The sequence below is a fragment of the Podarcis cretensis genome (genome assembly GCF_951804945.1).
Source record: "Podarcis cretensis genome assembly, chromosome: 6".
Classification (NCBI taxonomy): Eukaryota; Metazoa; Chordata; class Lepidosauria; order Squamata; family Lacertidae; genus Podarcis; species Podarcis cretensis.
This window is the reverse complement of record NC_137175.1, coordinates 43,927,688-43,945,936: the sequence shown is the minus strand read 5'-3', so window position 1 is coordinate 43,945,936 and position 18,249 is coordinate 43,927,688. Positions and strand designations below refer to the sequence as shown.

The window sequence follows — 18,249 nt, the reverse complement described above, 5'->3', positions numbered from 1 at the left end:
TATAAGGTGGCTTCTTGTAATCAGATGGAGAAGTCACAGACTTCTCTTAAGTCTCACCATCCAGTCTCTGTGAAAAGGGAATGACCAAAAAAAAAAAAAAAAAAATAGACCACTTGTCATCAGGATGAAAGAAAAGGTAAGCTTACTCCCAAACATTTTACATGCAAATGCTACATAAACGAGCACCCTTTGGTGAAAAGGTGAGATGCAAATCAACAAATAACAATTGCTTCATAACTTTAAAAAGTCAACGCTTTGTAGGCTTAACTATTTTAGCATACGGGGTGTTTCATTACCCGCATCAGTGCCAATCTTTCTTTGAATCTTGCTGAAATTCTTGGCCTCTGCCACATCCCTTCTCTTTGTCTTGTATATTCGAAGACTTCAAGCTTTGCTTAGCCCTCCCACCCAGTGCAAGAAAAGGAAACATTAAAAGGAAAGCCCTATTACAGGAAGACATTTTCCATGTCCCAGGCCAATTGTTCCGGTTCCCATTGTTTGCACTTCAGAGCGCCCCCCCCCCCTTGAGGTAACTACCTGAGACTATTAGAATGGGGAACAGGCCCAGTGCTGGAACAAGCCTTGTAACAAGATAACTGGCTGTATTTTTGTTCGGCAAACCATGTAATAAAAATACAATGGCTCCCTTTTCAAACAGACACCTATTAAAGTAACAGACCCATTTTGAGAGTAAACTTCCAGTGGTACCAAAAGGTTAAGTACAATACGAATCTGACCTGCCGGAGAATTGGAAGTTTCTCTTTGTGTTCTCTTTTAAAATGAATACATTTTCAGCTCGCCACCAACTGATTGTTCTTGATTCCCCCATTGTCCGGATGACAATACAGCCCTCTTACATGGCTGCATACCAGCCAGCGTGAGAGCGGGATCTGCAACAAGAATATGGCTTTCTTTCCCCCTCGGCATAATGGGGTTATGCATTCAGCATTCTTTCTGAAGTAATAAGGACTGGAACGAAAGCATGGGTTCCTTTCTGCTCAGTTCATTTTCATCTCTGCATATTGTGCCTTTTGCGGGACGGGGTGCCTTGAAAAACCTTTTTTTACGTTTCTTTCGCTCTGACCTTCTGTAGGTTCTTTGAGCACTTCTGCAAAATGAAATGTATGATAAGTTGGCAAAGATGGTCTTAGGTCCTCCATGTACCATTTACTACAGCGTGGGCTGTTTATGCTCCCTTGCATCAGAAATGGAAAATGGAGGGCCAACTGCTAAACCTGCCTTTTGTTTTGCGGCTTGTATGTTGCAAGCAATAGGAATGGCATGTTTGCAAATGTAGGCCAATGACAGGTTCAGGAACCATAATATACTGGGAACTTTGGATCTTTCAAATGTAGAGCACTGTTGCACACATGTCCTGCTTGTGGACTTCTTATAGGCCTCTGGTTGGCCATGTGGAAACAGAGCACTGGACTAGGTAGGCCTTTGGAGAAGATGAAGTTTTGAAGCATAGCAGGTAGAAGATACCGCTCCATAAACAAGTAAGGGCAGAAATCCAAGCTCAGTCTAGCATTTATATCAGGACTAGCCAGACTGGAAGCTTGATATTGCCTGCCTATGATATTAGTCCAATGAGCCCTTACACAAATATGAGTCCCCAAGCACAAGCAAATTCATTTTATCCCATCTGGTTCCCACTGGGGATTATCTTCAGCATAGCTCCATCCTTCCTGGGTAGGTTAGTTAATATGCACTCCTGCTCAGCATTTGTAAGCATTTAGAAGGAGCAGAGTTCGGTCGCAAAGCACAAAAGGCCACCATTTTTCTGAAGTTAAGCGGGCCTGGATCTGGTCATTGATCACCTGGGAGCCGTCTGTATGCCGCCTGGGGTTTTATGATGGAAGAAAGGCAGGATAGCTTGCTTGCTTATTTATTTAGCTTATATCCTGCCCTTTGTCATAGGACACCAGGGCAGATCACAGCAAATAAAACACATAAAAGCAATCAATAAACACTAAAATGCAATATTCATTCATCACAGTTAGATAAAACGTCAGCAATCTTGTCAGTTTTCCTTTCTACTGCACAAGCCAGTGTCTCAGCATACACATATAATACATAAAATGGTAAATAAATAAATTTTCTTAAGAGGAATGTGTACCTAAAAGTCAGCTCACCTGTATTTAGTTCATATTTATCACTGCATTTTTTTGGGGGGGGGGCATGAAATGTTGGCATGGCAAGTTAACTTGCACTGCAGTAAATCCTTTGGGAGGCCATCTTTCTCAGATTCTTCTACTGTGGGTAACTTAGATCACTGGCAGGTTAACACATATCTGTTCAGAAAGAATGTGGTGTTCAACAACACACCCACCGCTCTTGCATGCTTGCTAAGATCACAGACTGTGGTGCCCTATCATTTCCTTTTCAGGCCTATTGTGCCGCTTATTGAAGTGAATGCTCAATCTCTCACCCAATCTAATCTGTCATGGGGCATGCCTAGATGGCAGCTTCCTGCTTTGCTGGTGGTTCTGCAGCTTAGCGCCACACTGGAAGTTTGGCACGCACTGCCTTGTAATAAAGAAACACCGAGTTGCACAGTGGGTTATATAACAGCCCTTCAAGGGCTCCTGCTGTCTGCTAAGAACTGTGTTGCAGAGGCGGTCGGCGTAATGCCCTCCAGATGTTTCAGGACAACAGATCCCGTCGTCCCTCACCATTTGCCATGTTGGCTAGATCCAATGGGAGTTGGGAGTCCCAACAATATCTGGCAGGCTACCCTGAGCTATGAACCAGGCAGTCCCTAATTTACACATGACTTCTGCAGTGAACTTTTAAGAAAGTTCCCCTGACAGTTCCTCCAGTTCCATCACTACCCACCCTCCCCTTTGCAAAATGTGGAGATAATAATGGCCTATTTTTCAATGTCTCATTTGCAGTCATACACAGTCACAGAATCTTAGGAAGTAAACTTAACACACTGAGGTTTCCTTATGAGGAACTGTGTGCAGGATCACCCGGTTGCTGAGACAAAACAGTGTTCAAAATTCCGCAGGCGCCTAGTGCAATTTGCTACTGCCATGGGTCCAATTGCGACTATGCAGAGATTTCAGGGGTGCCAGGTAGGTGACTGACAGCTCCATTGAGGCAATTGACGCGTGCACAGTAAAAGACACACTTCTTGTGCTTTTGTGCTGCTGTGGACCCTTTGCTGAGCATCTTAGTCCTCCATCCCCCCCTTCAAGCATCAAGCAAAGTAAGGGCAGGGCTGAGTGCAGATATATTTGGCTGTGCTGTATCCTTTTCACAAGCCACCCAAATGGAACAGACCACATGTTATGTCTGGAGTTTGGATCCTTGAATAATATGCAGGGAGGGTTTTAGAATGTAGCATCTGATTGGCCATTGGGGCCGTCCAATCCAGCTCCAGAAGGGAAATTTGAACTAGCCTATCAGGTGTGACCTAGGGTGTGAATAAAGGATATATAGCCTGGGGTCTGGGAGGGATCAGAGAGAGACACACCTGATGACTGACTGTTTTTATCACAACACTGAAATAAACTCCATGAAACCGATGGCTTTTCTCTGAGTATATTTCACCATACTTTAAAAATCCTCCGTCTTGGTCTATAGTTGATACCATTTCCATTTCTCCTGTGTGTGTCTTTCCTTCTTGCTTTCTGGGACAAGGGAATTGTCGTAAGAGCAAGCTACAGTCAAGCAATGTAGCTGAGATAATAGAATTGTAGCATTGTAGTATTGGAAGGTACCCCAAGAGTTAACTAGATATTCCGTTGTGATGACCTAGGTTTAAGGCGCCATTTGACGCCTAGCTAGAAACTCAGATATGTAAGCTAGGCACCAAATGGCTCCTTAAACCAAGGTTATAGTTGCCAAACAGAATGCCTAGTAGCCATTTTAGGGCCAGACAGCTCAAAAGCTGTATTTTTCAATACAATGTGTTTGTTCCTGAAATTCATTCTGATTGTGCAAATAAAATATAACAGATTCTGTATTCTGCTGGATGCACTGCCGGTGTGTGAAAACAGTCAAGATCCAAGGATCCCCAGGCATGTACCTCCAGATGGTGGAGACTTCAGGCACCATTTTGGCACTCCCAGGCACCTTTGCTTGGTAGCAAGTGTCTGATAGCCAGGTGCAAAATGCGCCTGGTGAATTCTGGACATTGCCACCATAATCAATCAATCAATCAATCAATCAATCAATCAATCAGCTGTGGCAGTTCTCCTGAACCTTCTGATCCTTTTCTCTGCTGTCTTGAAGGGGACTGGAAACACCTCTGTGGGGGTGGATGCATTCATCTAGCCTTCATGCAAAACAGAAATTGGAAGTTATTAACTTTTCATTAATTAACTTCTCACCTGGCACTAAGTGGTCGAAGCCGCGGCAACGTGCCTTTGTGCTGTCAAGGAATGCAGAAAACTGCCCAGTGTGTGAATTGGGCACCCCAGCCAAGCTCCTTGAACACGATGTGGAGCAGCCGTAGGAAGCAGAGAGCAAAGGCTCTTTCCTGTGGCAGCAGCGCACCAGTGTCAGAGAGAGAGAGAGAGACCTGCTTTGTTGCCATCAGACGCGCGAGCCAGAGACTACATAATGCAGTTGGCATGCCTCGCGGGGTGGGGTGGGGGACGAGTTGCTGTCACTTATCAGTGCTCCTCCCCAACACATGGATGGCTTTTGTCTCCAGAAGATGAATCTATTTGGTCTCTGGTGGGCTGCGGCATGGATAGGAACGTACCAGGGATGAAAATGGAAGGGCGCAGGCTTCAGACTGGAATGGCAGTAGGAGCCAAAAACCAAGCGGCGGAGGAAACCCAATAGCCTGAAAAGCACAATGATTTGTTCAGAGAAGGGCAGGGAACCGAGATAAAAAAGCCCTGCTAAGATCAGAAACTCTGGCGTGCACAGTGCCCCATTGTTCAGCTGTCACACTTCCTTTTACTTTATTGCTTTTGTCCAACACCCTATTGTTCCACTTCCTTTTGTCCCCTATTCAGTGTGCTGGCTTTTCATTACCCAGCCAGCCTTGTTGTTTTCATTTCTTTTGTCTGAAGTTCCTGAGAGGAAGGTTTTATTTTCAGCAGTTTGATTAATTCACAGCTTGAGACAGGCTTTGTTTGTTATGTAATTACTGCCCTGCGCTTTTCCAGAGCTCCGAGTGGCAGGGATGGTGGCACTTGGCCAGTTGCAATGGCTGCTTTCACCCCAAGCCCCCTTTTTGTGCTTCTGCACCAGGAAATTGCTGTGTGGTTGCATTGCTGTGCTTTTGGTTCTGATGGACCTGGAAAGTCTGAGCCGAGAGCCGCCTGAGGGCCGGTTCTCCTGTGGCATTAGCATCACTCCTGTGCAAGGAAACACACATACAATGTGTGAATGCGGCTGTGTATATATGCCATTTTCACTCTGACGCTCTGTCTTGTACCCAATTCAGGAATTTTATTTCCCGCCAAATTTTGACCATGCCAAGGCATGTTTCTTTGGCAAATCCATCAATGTGATGTTTTCCTACCTTTCCCCCTCTTTCCCCTCTCCCTCTCCCTCTCCCCACAGGATGTCCATGAGGAGCCCTGCCTCTCCTCAGCTGGAGCTCGATGGAGCCGGGAACATGGTGAACTGCAGCATTAAGATAGAAGAGAAGACTGAGAGCTGCTACCAGTCTACACAGGGGGAGGTGACTGGTGCTCCTCCTGGCTCTGAGAAACCACACAATTCACCATTGCCACTGAGTGAAGTTACTGAGCCCCAAACGCTTCCACAGGTGGGACAAAGTCTATTGGCTTCCATCTTTCCTCCTTGTCTTGAGGCAGGGCACTCCACATTTTCTGCACTCAAAGCGCATAAGCCAGGCCACTAGGATGTATAATTCCACTCAGATCTGGCCCAAGACACCCAGGTAGAGTGGTCTCTACATGGAGACTCTTACACACAGACCTTCCCCTATTGCATTATTCAATTCAACAATAATAAATTAAACATCTAATAATGGACACCTCAAATCAGATTCCAGAAGTGGCCACCTTACTTTAGCTAGTGGTTGAACTGACCAGAGTGAGTTTCCGATATTACATTAGCATCTGTGAATATGGGTATGTGGCCTGCCTCCTGGTGTTTTGGTTTTTACATAGAAGCAGCCAACAGCATTACTGTACAGTATGTAGGATTTCAGTGCCCCGTCCCCCACAGTTCTCTCACTTGAAGTTGCTAATTTGCTTTGCTTGGGATACACGCACATGCGTGCGCGCGCACACACACACTATGGGGGGGGCAAAGAGCAGCTTTGCGGGAAGGAATTCAAAATGTTAAGTTGAAACAGGGAGCTGCCCCTTAACACTACTACTCAAGTCAAAATTGGGGGCCCTCATGACCGTTTTGACAGTTGACTGAGTTGCTGGGATCGTGAATCTCCTGTAATTTGAACGTGTAGCAGTAGAAACCCTCATCTAAACAGCTAGGTGTACATCTTTCAAAAATGGCCTGGCCATTATGTTTTTGCTCCCTTAAGACACATGTTGTAAAAAAGTGGGGGGAAATGGTCAAGATAGTGATTTGGGGTTGTTGTTTTTTTGTTAATCAAAGGGGAGGGACTATGATTCAATAACTGGCATGTCCAGCCTTTTAAATTGTCATTCCTCTCCTGTGGAATCCTCTCCCTAGTGTGGGTTATTAACACCCTTTTGGCACCAGATAAAAACCTATCTCTTTTCCCAGGAATTTGATGGATTGTGATCAATGTTTTGCTGTTTACTGCAAATTTTCTTTTGCTGCTGAAGTTCTGCAGTTTGGGGGCCATTGTATTGCTTTATTATAATGTGTAATATTTATTTTTAATGCTTGGCCTTAAATCTGAACTTTTTGCAAGTTGCTTAGAGACCCTTTTGTAATGAGCAACCATTAAGTCAAATAACAGATAAATAATTAGAGGTGCCTCTTCCTAAGATTTGGGTGAGCCACTACCACTCACAATAGAAGAGTAGTGGGCTAGTTTTCCCGTCTATGATGTTTTGACATCCGAGCCATAATTTAATGTTTACTTTTCCTTTTTAAATCCACAGTCTTGAAAAAGGTGTAACTTTTCCAAACAGTTCCATAGGTTTTTGTTCTTCCCTCCCTCAGCTACTTTAATGGCTGACCCACATACTATTGCAGCAATTTGATTTTGTCCTTGCTTTGTGAGTTGAAAAGATTTTTGGGTGGGTGCGACACAGTCTTCTCATTTTCAAAATGAGCACCCTGATTCACCAGGCGAGTCTGCAGCTCATTGACTCAAGAGGATGCTCGAACACACCCTGCACAGAAGGAAGATTTCATGAGGATCAGCTCTATCTGTTATCCTTTCCTTTTTAATTTCCTGAAGGCTATTGGTGATTCAATGGCTCGCTCTCTTTCAGGAATCTGCATCTCCAGTGGACAAGGCATTAGACTCCAGGAACTCTGCATTCGAGGCGGCAGTGAGCAACCGGGAAAAATTGGATTTCAACAGAAACTTAAAAGAAGGTAGGAAGGGTGCTTTACAACCATTGCGTTCAGTTAAGTCCACCTCCTTCATTCTTGCCGTCTTTTCTAGGAAGAGGCCATAATTGTGTGGCAGAACACAAGCTTTACATTCACAGGGTACAAGATTCACGGCATCTCTAGTTAAAATCCCTTGTGTTGCAAAGTAGGAAAAGAACCTGCTGGAAGGACCTTGTGGAGGTCCTGTCAAGAGGGATGCAGTGAAAGGTAGCTACTCATATATCCAGTAGTGGCTGGTGTGGTAGCGCAGAGCTATGGAGCCATCCTCCTGGCACCTCCATTGTTTCAGCTTGCCTGGAAGAGGGGCAGCAAAGGAACAGTGAGGTTGGGGCTGCAGAGTTACAACAGTGGAGCCAATCTGGGCTCCTGTCAGCGCATCTTACAGGCTCCACCCCATTGCTGCTGTGCCTCACCCAGATAAGTTGTAGTGACACCACTGTCAGGAGGACGGCTCTACAGCCCAGCTGAACCATGCTGTCCCCTTCCGCTTGAATCATTTCCTTTTTGGAGTGGCTCCGTTGCTGCAGGTGGATGTAGTTACACTGACAAATGTGTATAATAATTTTAGAATGTTCACACTGGATCAAACAGTCCATCCATCCAAGTGTCACGACTTAAAGAGTAAATAACAAAGTGGTATCTCAGTTGCCAAACATAATCCATTCTGGAGGACTGTTCAACTTCTGAAATATTTGACAACCGAGGCGCAATGGGCGGTTGGCAAATTCCATTAAAAGAATGAAGAAATGCGCCTCGGAAGCCGTTCAACTTCTGAGGCACGTTCGAAAACGGAAGCATTCACTTCTGGGTTTTTGGCATTCGAAAATTGAAAGGTTCGGCTTCCAAGACACTAAAAAACTGAAGTATTTAGATATAGAATAATCTGTCCCCTTCCTTTAGTCCCACCTTTCAGCAGTCTGTTTCTTAAAAAGGCCTAATCATCTTGACCACTGAGGAATCTGTCCTTGGAGATTTGTCCTCCATGAGCTGATCCAGTCACCATTTCTGTTGTTCCATATGATGAATGCATTGTTTAAAATAAACTCTGAAACTTTTCTCCTTTCGAATCAGAAAGCCACCTACATATTGTACACTAACATTCTTATTTCTACAGTGATGCCGACCATTGAGAAGTTACTGTCCAGTGACTGGAAAGAGAGACTTCTGGGGAAAAATCCAATGGAATCCAAAGATGTGAAAGGTGAACATTTCCTTTTGGCTGGTCTGGTTTGGCTAGGACTGCTTTAAGGCCCAGACCACAGAGAGCAGGCATAATTTGTTCTATTGGTTAGAGAGCGACAATATTGGACCCCTAGCCCCTCTTTTCCCACATCAATTAATTTAAATTACAAAGCCTTCTGTCATTGAATTAATATCACCACACCTCATAAAGCTTTGCCTTATTACAGAGGATACAAAACCAATGAAATATACTGGTAAGACATGGCTTCCCATCATTAGCTAGTGTATCTTGCGAATGTATGTTCTAATACAAGGGTGGGGAACCTGAGGTCCTCTAGAAGTTGCTGCATTACTGCTCCCATGATCCCTGACCTTGCAGACTGGGGATGATGGGAGTTGTAGTCCTACAACACATGGTGCAAGAACAGGTCTCCAACCCCTGGTCTTTGGTGAGAATTGTATATATTATTTATAATTCACAAAACTGATTGCATGTGGTGATTTCTCTAGGGCTATTGCTAGGAATAGGCCCCAGAACAAAATCTGTGTTGGACTGGTTCATCGCAAGGTGGAACCAAAGTTTGTTCCATCCCATTTCCATTCAGGTTTTCAAGGACAAATCTACATATATAATCTTTAAGTCCCACACAGAATACTTTGACATAAGAAATTAAGGGGGGGAAACATAAGGTGGTCCAAATTGTTTGTGCTTACAAGGTGGTCAAAGAGCTATTTGCCTGCCATCTTTTCTCATTTTATTTTTTTTAAATCATCTGCCTAAGAGCATCTAGCTAGTTCAAAAGGCTCCTGCCACTACATGCATTGAAATCAGTGTAGCAAGTAATGGCAAGTCTTGATGATGTGCTGCTGTTCTCTGGAAAATTTTGCATACATTTTATATTTTACATTCACCCCACCACCACCTTTAAAGTCTTTGTGAAATATGTAAAATACACTTAAAATGTATGTAGGATAGCAACATTCCCCCCAAGAGTGACATTACATCATTAAAAATGGATCAATCCTAGTGGGATTTGCCACATTGATTTCAATATGTACAGCATATTGAAATCTGGAATTGCTTTTGAAGGAAGACAGGCCGGCCAGCCTTGAACCACCTCGTAAGAAAATTCATAAGAGGTTGGGAATCCAGTCCTGTATGGGTTCCAGAGTGAATCCTTGCCCTGAGCATAACATTTGGCCAGGCTGATGGGATCAGGTCTGTCCACTTTGGAATCATGGTTTGCTGGATTCTTCTCTGATCCTCAGAAATCTTGACTGAGTTGAATTGATCCGTATAACAGCTAATCAATAAAATCTGCATTTATCTGCATACAGAACAATAGTTCTGAAGGGGGAAAAGGCATGCATGTGTCCCAGGAGGAACCATCTTAGAAAAGGCATTTTCTCCTGGGTGGGAGAGTGATGGTGGAATGCCTTTTCTGAGAAGGTGCCTCCCCATGCCCCAATTTTGTGAGTACCTGCACTGAAAAGAATTGAATATTTTTTAAAACAAAAAAAATCTGCTACCTGATTAATTGCACCCACCTTTTTAATGAATCAAAAGATATGCAGTCAGCTATGCTTAATTGATTATTATACATTACACGCCTAGATTTCTCCAACTCTCGGGGGGCAGGGAGAGCTATGTGTTTAAAGAATGCATGAAGGCGGTTGTGTGGCTTGATCAGCTAGCCCTGCCTTTCTTGCCCGTGTGTAGCAGTGCCAACCCATGCCATCTGCACATATGCTGATATGTGAAGGGGCTCTACCTGCCCATTGATGTACACAGGCAGAACTTCATGCGAAGGTGGGACCCTGACTGCTGCCTCCCATCAATTCATGGGGACTTCTGTGTGTGCAGATGAGCATGTGAGTAGATCCCCATCATAAACTGATGGAACAGGGAGCCTTGATCCCTGTGCAAATTGTCATCAGGCACAGGGCTAACCTACCTAGTCCCCATACATTTTCTTTCAGTGTATGTGTTGCTTGAACCCCCTTCACTCTCCACAAAGTGCTTAATGAATTAGATGTTGCAGACCTAGATTTACAAACTCTCTTCCTGTCCTTCTTCCTCTTCCTCTTTTCCTTTGGGCTCTTGTTTGTCCCAGGAACCCAAGAAAGCCTGGCAGAGAAGGAGTTGCAGCTGCTGGTCATGATTAACCAGCTGTCCATCCTGCGGGACCAGCTGCTGACTGCCCACTCGGAGCAGAAGAACATGGCAGCTATGCTGTTTGAGAAGCAGCAGCAACAGATGGAACTGGCCAGGCAGCAGCAGGAACAGGTAGGAAGTAGAACACAACTTTGGGGCTGTGTTTGCCCTTCTCAGCCTTTGGGATAGGTCTTCAGGAAGTGGCTTGGATGCAGGTTAGCAGAGCCCATGTGACCTTGGCAAAGAATTTTTTCAATTCTGTCCCTGATATAATAGTGCTACTGGGGTTACTGGCACTTTACATATCTCAAGTGATTTAGAGGGGAAACAATTTAGAAGTAGTGTAGCTGGTGTGGGAGTCACAATGAAGTGAGAGTCACTCGCACAATCTGTTCTAAAGCACTAAAAGCCTTACTACACAAATCAAATAATGGGTAGGCACCAATTAAGTTTTACTAGGCGCAAATCCATTGAAATTAATCAACATGACTCAGTTAGGACCAGTAACTTCAGTGGATTGACTCTGGTTAAAACTGAGTTGAATATCACCCTTATTTGGAATGGGAAAACTGGTGTAAAGTGAACAGGTTCGCAAGTCACATATAATATTATCTTCTGGTGATGCTGGTGGGAATAGGTAGATTTGGGCTACTGCATGGTGACAGGGAAGAGTTAAAAGTTTTATTAGCTCTCTATCCATACACAGCATAATCCTGTGCATATTTAATCTGGTGCAAGCCTCACTAGGATTACAATTGTAGACTTAAAAAATGGAATACAGTTACACAGTATTTGCAGTCATGAGAATTTGGGGGTGAGTGTGAGAACCAGCTAGTAATGATAGTACCTTTTCCCCATGCATGTAGAATTCAGTCCCACAAACTACTTACAATGAGCTACATGAATTATAAATGTAGTTTGATCAATGTCCATAGAACTGTAACGGTTAAGTGCAATTATGACCACTTTACAGTGATTTGTGAATCACATTGATTCATCTCTCTGTATATCATTGCCTGTTGGAATTCTTAGATCCTCATGTTAAAAAGTGTACAGTTTCCATGATATATGTGAATATGGAGGAAAAATTAGGAAAACATACAGAACAAAAAGGAAAGTTTTTTTTAAAAAACACCAAAACTAAAGAAAACATTATTGTTTCAACCTTGTGACTTCCAAGTCCATCAGTCGAGACTTTTCAAAGGTTTATTTCCCCATTTTAAGGTCTATAATGATCAAGCAGTTGTTAACATGGAAGAATAATTGCAACATGCACGTCAGCTGCACTTTGACACCTGTCGTATTTCTGAAATGATAAACCAAGTAGCAGTCATAGTTATGTACAAATTAGTTGCCAGTTTATACTCGTCATAGACTAAGACAAGTTGACAGCCCCTGTAGGATACAATGGAACCTCGACTTACATACGTCTTGCGGACGTTCCAAGCTTCGCACACGGCAAATCTGGAAGTAAACACCAGGTTTGCCGCGATTCAAGCATGCGCTTAATCGGCTTCTGCCATCTGTGCGTGCGCAGAAGTGGCCGCCGCTGAATGTGCATGCGCACAAGACACCTCTTCTAGCGTACCGTTTTGACCAGGGACGGACCTCTGGAACTGAACAATTTTAAGAAAATTAGATTCCAGAGGAGTGGGCATATTAGTTTGCTGCGGCAAAGAAGATAAAAGATCTTGTGAAGTCATCAAAACTACCTATTTTATTGCCACTTGAGTCTTTTAAGTAAGGACAATCATTTACTTCATCAGGTGTGGTTATGCATTGCAGTGCTACCAAATTTGAGAGACGGCAAGCCTTCATGATTTAGAAGTAATCCCAAGAGCTTAGATTTTAGGATGAGGTTAGGTGTTGGGATACCACTACCTAACTCCAACTGTGTAGAACCATCAAATGCTACCACTTTTCAGGCCCAGTTCTAATGTAATGCTGTACACATTATATCAGGGGACATGAACCTGTGGTCCTCCAGTTGTTACTGGATAACTGGATGGCTGCAGGTTCCTCACCCTGCATTATATTCTTGTTTTCTGCTCTATAATGTTCAAATCTGATACCAGATTGATTCAAATAATGTGTTCATTCACCTCTTCCTTACAAATAAATACTCAAGCTTGGCTTGTGGAAGGGCTGGGAGGTTCTCCTTTGTAATCAAGATGGAGAAGCGCTTGGAAAAGCTGAATGGGAAGTGTCATGTCTTGAAGTTCTCAATGCCTGGTTCATAGGCAGCAGCTCTCATGGGCTGCCTGTGTTCATCTGGCCCCATGGCCCTTCATAGTCGTCTCCTCTTGCAGATTGCCAAGCAACAGCAACAGCTGATCCAGCAACAACACAAGATCAACCTGCTACAGCAGCAAATCCAGGTAAAAGGGGCCTCCTTTCCCCCTGCACACAGCAAGGAAGATAGACTGAAAATCAGGAGACAAAGCTTTGGCACCTGGCTCTGCCAGATGTTCCCTGTGTAACTAGGTTAGGAGTGTCACATGAATTCTTTTTCTAGCTGTCCAGAAATTGACATAGAAGCAGGACAATAGTGAATTGAACATGGATTCAAACCGTAAGATAGGTCTGCCAATGGCTGCAAATCTAAACCCCTTATTTAAAAGTAAATCCCATCAAAATCCATGGGTCTCACTTCAAAGTGAATGTGTTTTAGACTGGGGTGTATGTTGTACATCAGGGGTGGGTAATCTTGTGGACCACAGTTCTGATTAGGCTTGCCATGCTTCCCCATTTGGTCTCTGAGCCCACCTGCCTTATACCTGAAGTCATCTATGACATCAGTTATGGGGCAGGTAAAGATTTTTTTTAGCTATAAAGGGGCTGGTGGCACCTGCAAAGCCCTGTGCATATTGCCCTGTGCAGCTCTTTGCAAGCCTTGGCAATTGTCTGATCGCTGGTGTTTGCAGATAGCTGTGTATATAGTGCTTTAAAGCCCTAACAACCAGCTAATCATCAGGGCTTCAAAGCACCATATGTAGCTCTCTGCAAGGACTCATGAGCAGCTGATTGTTACCCTTTTAGTAGAAGATTCCAGGGATTGAACCCAGGACCTTCCGCATTCAAAGCACATGCTCTACCACTAAGCCATAGGCCCTTCACTTTGAAGGCAAATTGATCAAAGCCATTGTGCAGAGGGGAGGTCCTAATTTCCCTCCTGCACTGCCCTCCTAGCCAAATTGCCCTCTTGCACTGCAAATTCCCACCATCCCATCCCTTCTAGCTTCCTTGAGCACAGAAAAGAAAAAAATGGCACTGGAATTGCATTTCCCCATCTCATTCTCACTGTAGTTTGACCCTAAGCTTCAGCCTTCCCTCCACTGAAGTATGGCATGGTTGTACCTCCATAGATATGTTGGGAGGATACAGAAAGGTCGGCAGTTCGAATCCTCGTGACGGGGTGAGCTCCCGTTGCTCGGTCCCTGCTCCTGCCCACCTAGCAGTTTGAAAGCACGTCAAAGTGCAAGTAGGTAAATAGGTACCGCTCCAGCAGGAAGGTAAACGGTGTTTCCGTGCGCTGCTCTGGTTTTGTCAGAAGTGGCTTAGTCATGCTGGCCACATGACCTGGAAAAACTATCTGCAGAAGCGAACAAACGCCGGCTCCTTCGGCCTGTAAAGTGAGATGAGCGCTACAACCCTAGAGTCCTTTGCGACTGGACTTAATTGTCAGGGGTCCCTTAACGTTTACCCAATGTAGTGAAAAGTAAGAAGGCCATAGAGATCTCTCCACAACTTCCTTCACCCGATCTTGGATAAGTCTTTTTGGATAGATTCTGTTGTTCCATAAAGGCAATGCTTTTTTTCTAGAGAAACAGGAGCTGGTACTCAAAATGAAGTTGTTACAATAAGCATGGACATAGCCTGGATTTTTGTTTGGGGGAGGCAGGCTTTTTTTTGGGGGGGTGCCCCCCTTGGCTACACCCATGACACATTTTTAACCAAAAAAAGAGGTGCCAGTACTACGTACCCCTGAGTACCTCCTAGAAAATGCACTGCTTAAAGGTAACTTTGTATTTGGCTCTGTCTGTCTGTCTGTCTGTCTGTCCCCCTCACCCTTTTCTCTCCAGCAGGTCAACATGCCCTATGTAATGATTCCAGCCTTTCCTCCCAGCCACCAGCCTCTTCCGGTCTCCCCAGATCCTCAAATGGCACTTCCCATCCAGCCAATCCCTTGTAAACCAGGTACGAAGAGGCCAAGAAAAGTGTTGAATTCTGGTTAATGGGACACAGACTTTCTGGGTGCTTCTGCACAGTTGCCTTGCGTGTCCATGGGACCACGCAAGTCTATGCAGTTGGCAAATGTAATGCATTTTTCGCTCTATAAGACGCACCAGACCACAAGACGCACCTAGTTTTTGGAAGAGGAAAACAAGAAAAAAAATATTCTGAATCTCAGAAGCCAGAACAGCAAGAGGGATCGCTGCGCAGTGAAAGCAGCAATCCCTCTTGCTGTTCTGGCTTCTGGGATAGCTGCGCAGCCTGCATTCGCTCCATAAGATGCACATACATTTCCCCTTACTTTTTAGGAGGGAAAAAGTGAGTCTTACAGAGCAAAAAAGACGGTAGTATCTTCGATTAAAGCCAAATCAGTCAGGCTTCTTGGATTTAAAGAGCTGGTTCCAGCTAGCCTGTCTTGGCCTTCACTTGAGTCAGCAAAATGTTTGGGGCTAGCCTTATCTCAGAAAAGGGCCAAGAAACCATCCAGGATTACAGTTAGTGGTCCTGCAGCTGTGGCAGAAAATCCCAAATTGTCTCGGTAGGGTCTTGGAGGAACTGGCAGAGCTTTATGGTCCGGACTGCACAGTCAAGAGGGAAGGCCTCTGTCCCCTGCCCCCCACCCTGCCAAGTGCTGCATCTGTAGGAACTGTTTTGGGGAAAACTCATTTGGGCTTCCCTGATCCTCAGAGGAGTCTGTGGTTTAGTTATTGGAGGTGTTTTCTCAGGGTTTAGGGGATAAGATGTAGGCTCCAATGCCAGTGGATTCACATGAGAAGGACCAGTGTGTGGATCTGTCTCCTTCTTGGGGCTGCTGTCATAGGAAGACTCTGTATCAGAGGACCATGACTCCATCAAATGCTCAGAGACACACACCAGGGAACTATTGATTAGCTGTTAAACCAATTTCAATTTTATGCAAACCTGTTTTGGGTTGCCTAACCCTGAGAGCCCCGTTTGAGTTTCCAAGCTCTTAATGCAGAAAGCTTGCGATTCCTGGAGAGATTTCGCTGGGAGAAAGATTTGAGCATCTGTTTGATTTGGTAACTAATCTCCGACTGTTCTCTTTCCTGTCCCATCTGCAGTGGAGTACCCCATGCAACTGCTGCACAGCCCCCCTCTGTCCGCACTGAAGAGACCCGCAAGCTCAGGCCACCTACAGATCCAGGTGCAACCCCCAAACTGTTTTCTCTGTGGGCTCCCAAACCCCTCTGGGAATGCGCTTCTACTCTCCTTCTCTCCTTCCTTTTCAGGAATCTTCGCAGCCACTGAACTTAACAGCAAAGCCCAAAGGCTCAGAGCTCCCCAATTCCTCCAGCTCACCCAGCTTAAAGATCAGCAGCTGCCAGTCCCTCACTCCTAACCATGGGGTCTCTCAGGAGCTGCAGACCAGCCCTCCCAGCCTCCCTTTGGGTAAGTGTTAAGTTGTGGGTGAACATATCGGACGACACAGCGATTCTTCAAACAGCTCTTGTTTATTCACAGGCCAGAACAGAACTGAACTGAAGGGTTCAGCCAGCCTGCTTATATAGAGCTCCACTACAACGCAACAGTAACCACTTTCTGTAACTATCCAATCACTGAACGTCACTTTCAATCCCTTATTTGCATATGTGGAACTGAGTGAAAACTATCTACAGTATCCCCCTGCTGGCCCAGGGTGAAAACTTCAGTACATAACAGTAAGGCTATGGAAATTCCCCCTGCTCAGGTTCTGAGCTGGCACAGAAGTGCTCCTGCATTTGGATAACAACTGCTAGCTCATGATTTGTTACCTTACTCTCTTGATTTGCTGCGGGAAAAGATCTGCACCCATCCCTGGATTTAGGAAGGACTTGAACCTGGCATTCCTCAGGGTTCTGTTTGGCATTGTCTTTGTCTGTTGGTCCTGCTGCACCAGTGTTGGAAGGGGAAAGGCTGTAGCTCATTGGTAGAGCATACAGAAAATGTTCCAGGTTCAATTCCTGGCATCTCCGGGCAGGACTAAGGAAGACTGGAGAGCTGATATCAATCAGTGGAGGCAATGCTCAGTCCTGGTCTGACTCAGTATAACACAACTTCATATCAGTTATGTCCACATGCTCTGTTTAAATGTGTTTCATTTAATATATGTTTAAATTTTCAGAAATTTAAAATCCCAAGCCTGCTTGTGTATGGCAGCTTTTTTCTTTGGTTTTGAAAAGAAAGATACCATGAGAAATATACTTTCACTCTAGAGTAAGGTTATCAGACGGCCCCATTTCCCGGGGACAGTCTCCGGATTTACAAATCAGTCCCCATACAAAAGTTGAAAAGTGTCCCTGGATTCATTGAAAAAAAAATCTGGTAACCTTACTCTAGAGCAGCCTTTTCAACCAATGTCCTCCAGATGTTTTGAACCAAAGTTTGCGTAATCCTTGATCATTGGCAATGCTCGCTGGGACTGATGTGTGATCCTAAACGTCTATGGAAGACACTAGATTAGGAAAGGGCTGCTCTAGAAGCACGTATTCAAATTCACTAAAATGTGATTTGTTTCCCATTTAACCACTTTGCTGTGGTCAAATACAGAACACTGAAAAGTAGATTTCTCCCCATTTTCAAATGCATCCTTATGTGGGACCTGAATCTCCATTCTTTATGGTAAAGGTAAAGGGACCCCTGACCATTAGGTCCAGTCACGGACAACTCTGGGGTTGCGGCCGAGGGAGCCGGCGTACAGCTTCTAGGTCATGTGGCCAGCATGACTAAGCCACTTCTGGTGAACCAGAGCAGCGCACGGAAACGCCATTTACCTTCCCACTGGAACAGTACCTATTTATCTACTTGCACTTTGACGTGCTTTCAGATTGCTAGGTTGGCAGGAGCTGGGACCGAGCAATGGGAGCTCACCCCGCCGAGGGGATTCGAACCACCGACCTTCTGATAGGCAAGCCCACAGCGGTTTAACCCACAGCGCCACCCGCATCCCAACATTCTTTATGGTACAGTGCTAGTATTTCCAAATAAATAGCTGCAGAGTACCTGGATGTGATCTAATGTGTTTTGCATGAGAGGGGCTCACCCTGCAGCTTCATGATAATGGAAGGCACAAGATAACTAAAGCTTTCTCTTTCTGATAAGACAAAAATCTTTTGATGGGTCTGAGAGAATATTAACTGGGTGCTTTAGAAGACAATGAATCTAAGACTGCTGGAAATGGAATTTTAAGT

The 18,249-nt window shown here is 44.7% G+C and overlaps 1 protein-coding gene across 5 annotated transcripts in view; it reads left to right on the top strand.

The window, feature by feature from the left end:
- The window catches only part of SOX13 (SRY-box transcription factor 13), a 61,345-nt gene that overhangs the window by 28,488 nt on the left and 14,608 nt on the right, over positions 1-18,249 (top strand). For 4 of the 5 annotated variants that reach the window (XM_079982368.1, XM_079982364.1, XM_079982366.1 and 1 more), the window contains exons 2-9: positions 5,530-5,737; positions 7,368-7,473; positions 8,606-8,692; positions 10,788-10,960; positions 13,138-13,206; positions 14,911-15,025; positions 16,144-16,226; positions 16,312-16,471. In XM_079982368.1, the coding sequence (XP_079838494.1) occupies positions 5,531-5,737; positions 7,368-7,473; positions 8,606-8,692; positions 10,788-10,960; positions 13,138-13,206; positions 14,911-15,025; positions 16,144-16,226; positions 16,312-16,471 (1,000 nt within the window). In that variant the 5' untranslated portion in view covers position 5,530. The remainder of the gene's footprint in view (positions 1-5,529; positions 5,738-7,367; positions 7,474-8,605; positions 8,693-10,787; positions 10,961-13,137; positions 13,207-14,910; positions 15,026-16,143; positions 16,227-16,311; positions 16,472-18,249) is intronic. The other variant, XM_079982367.1, reaches the window with a different exon arrangement.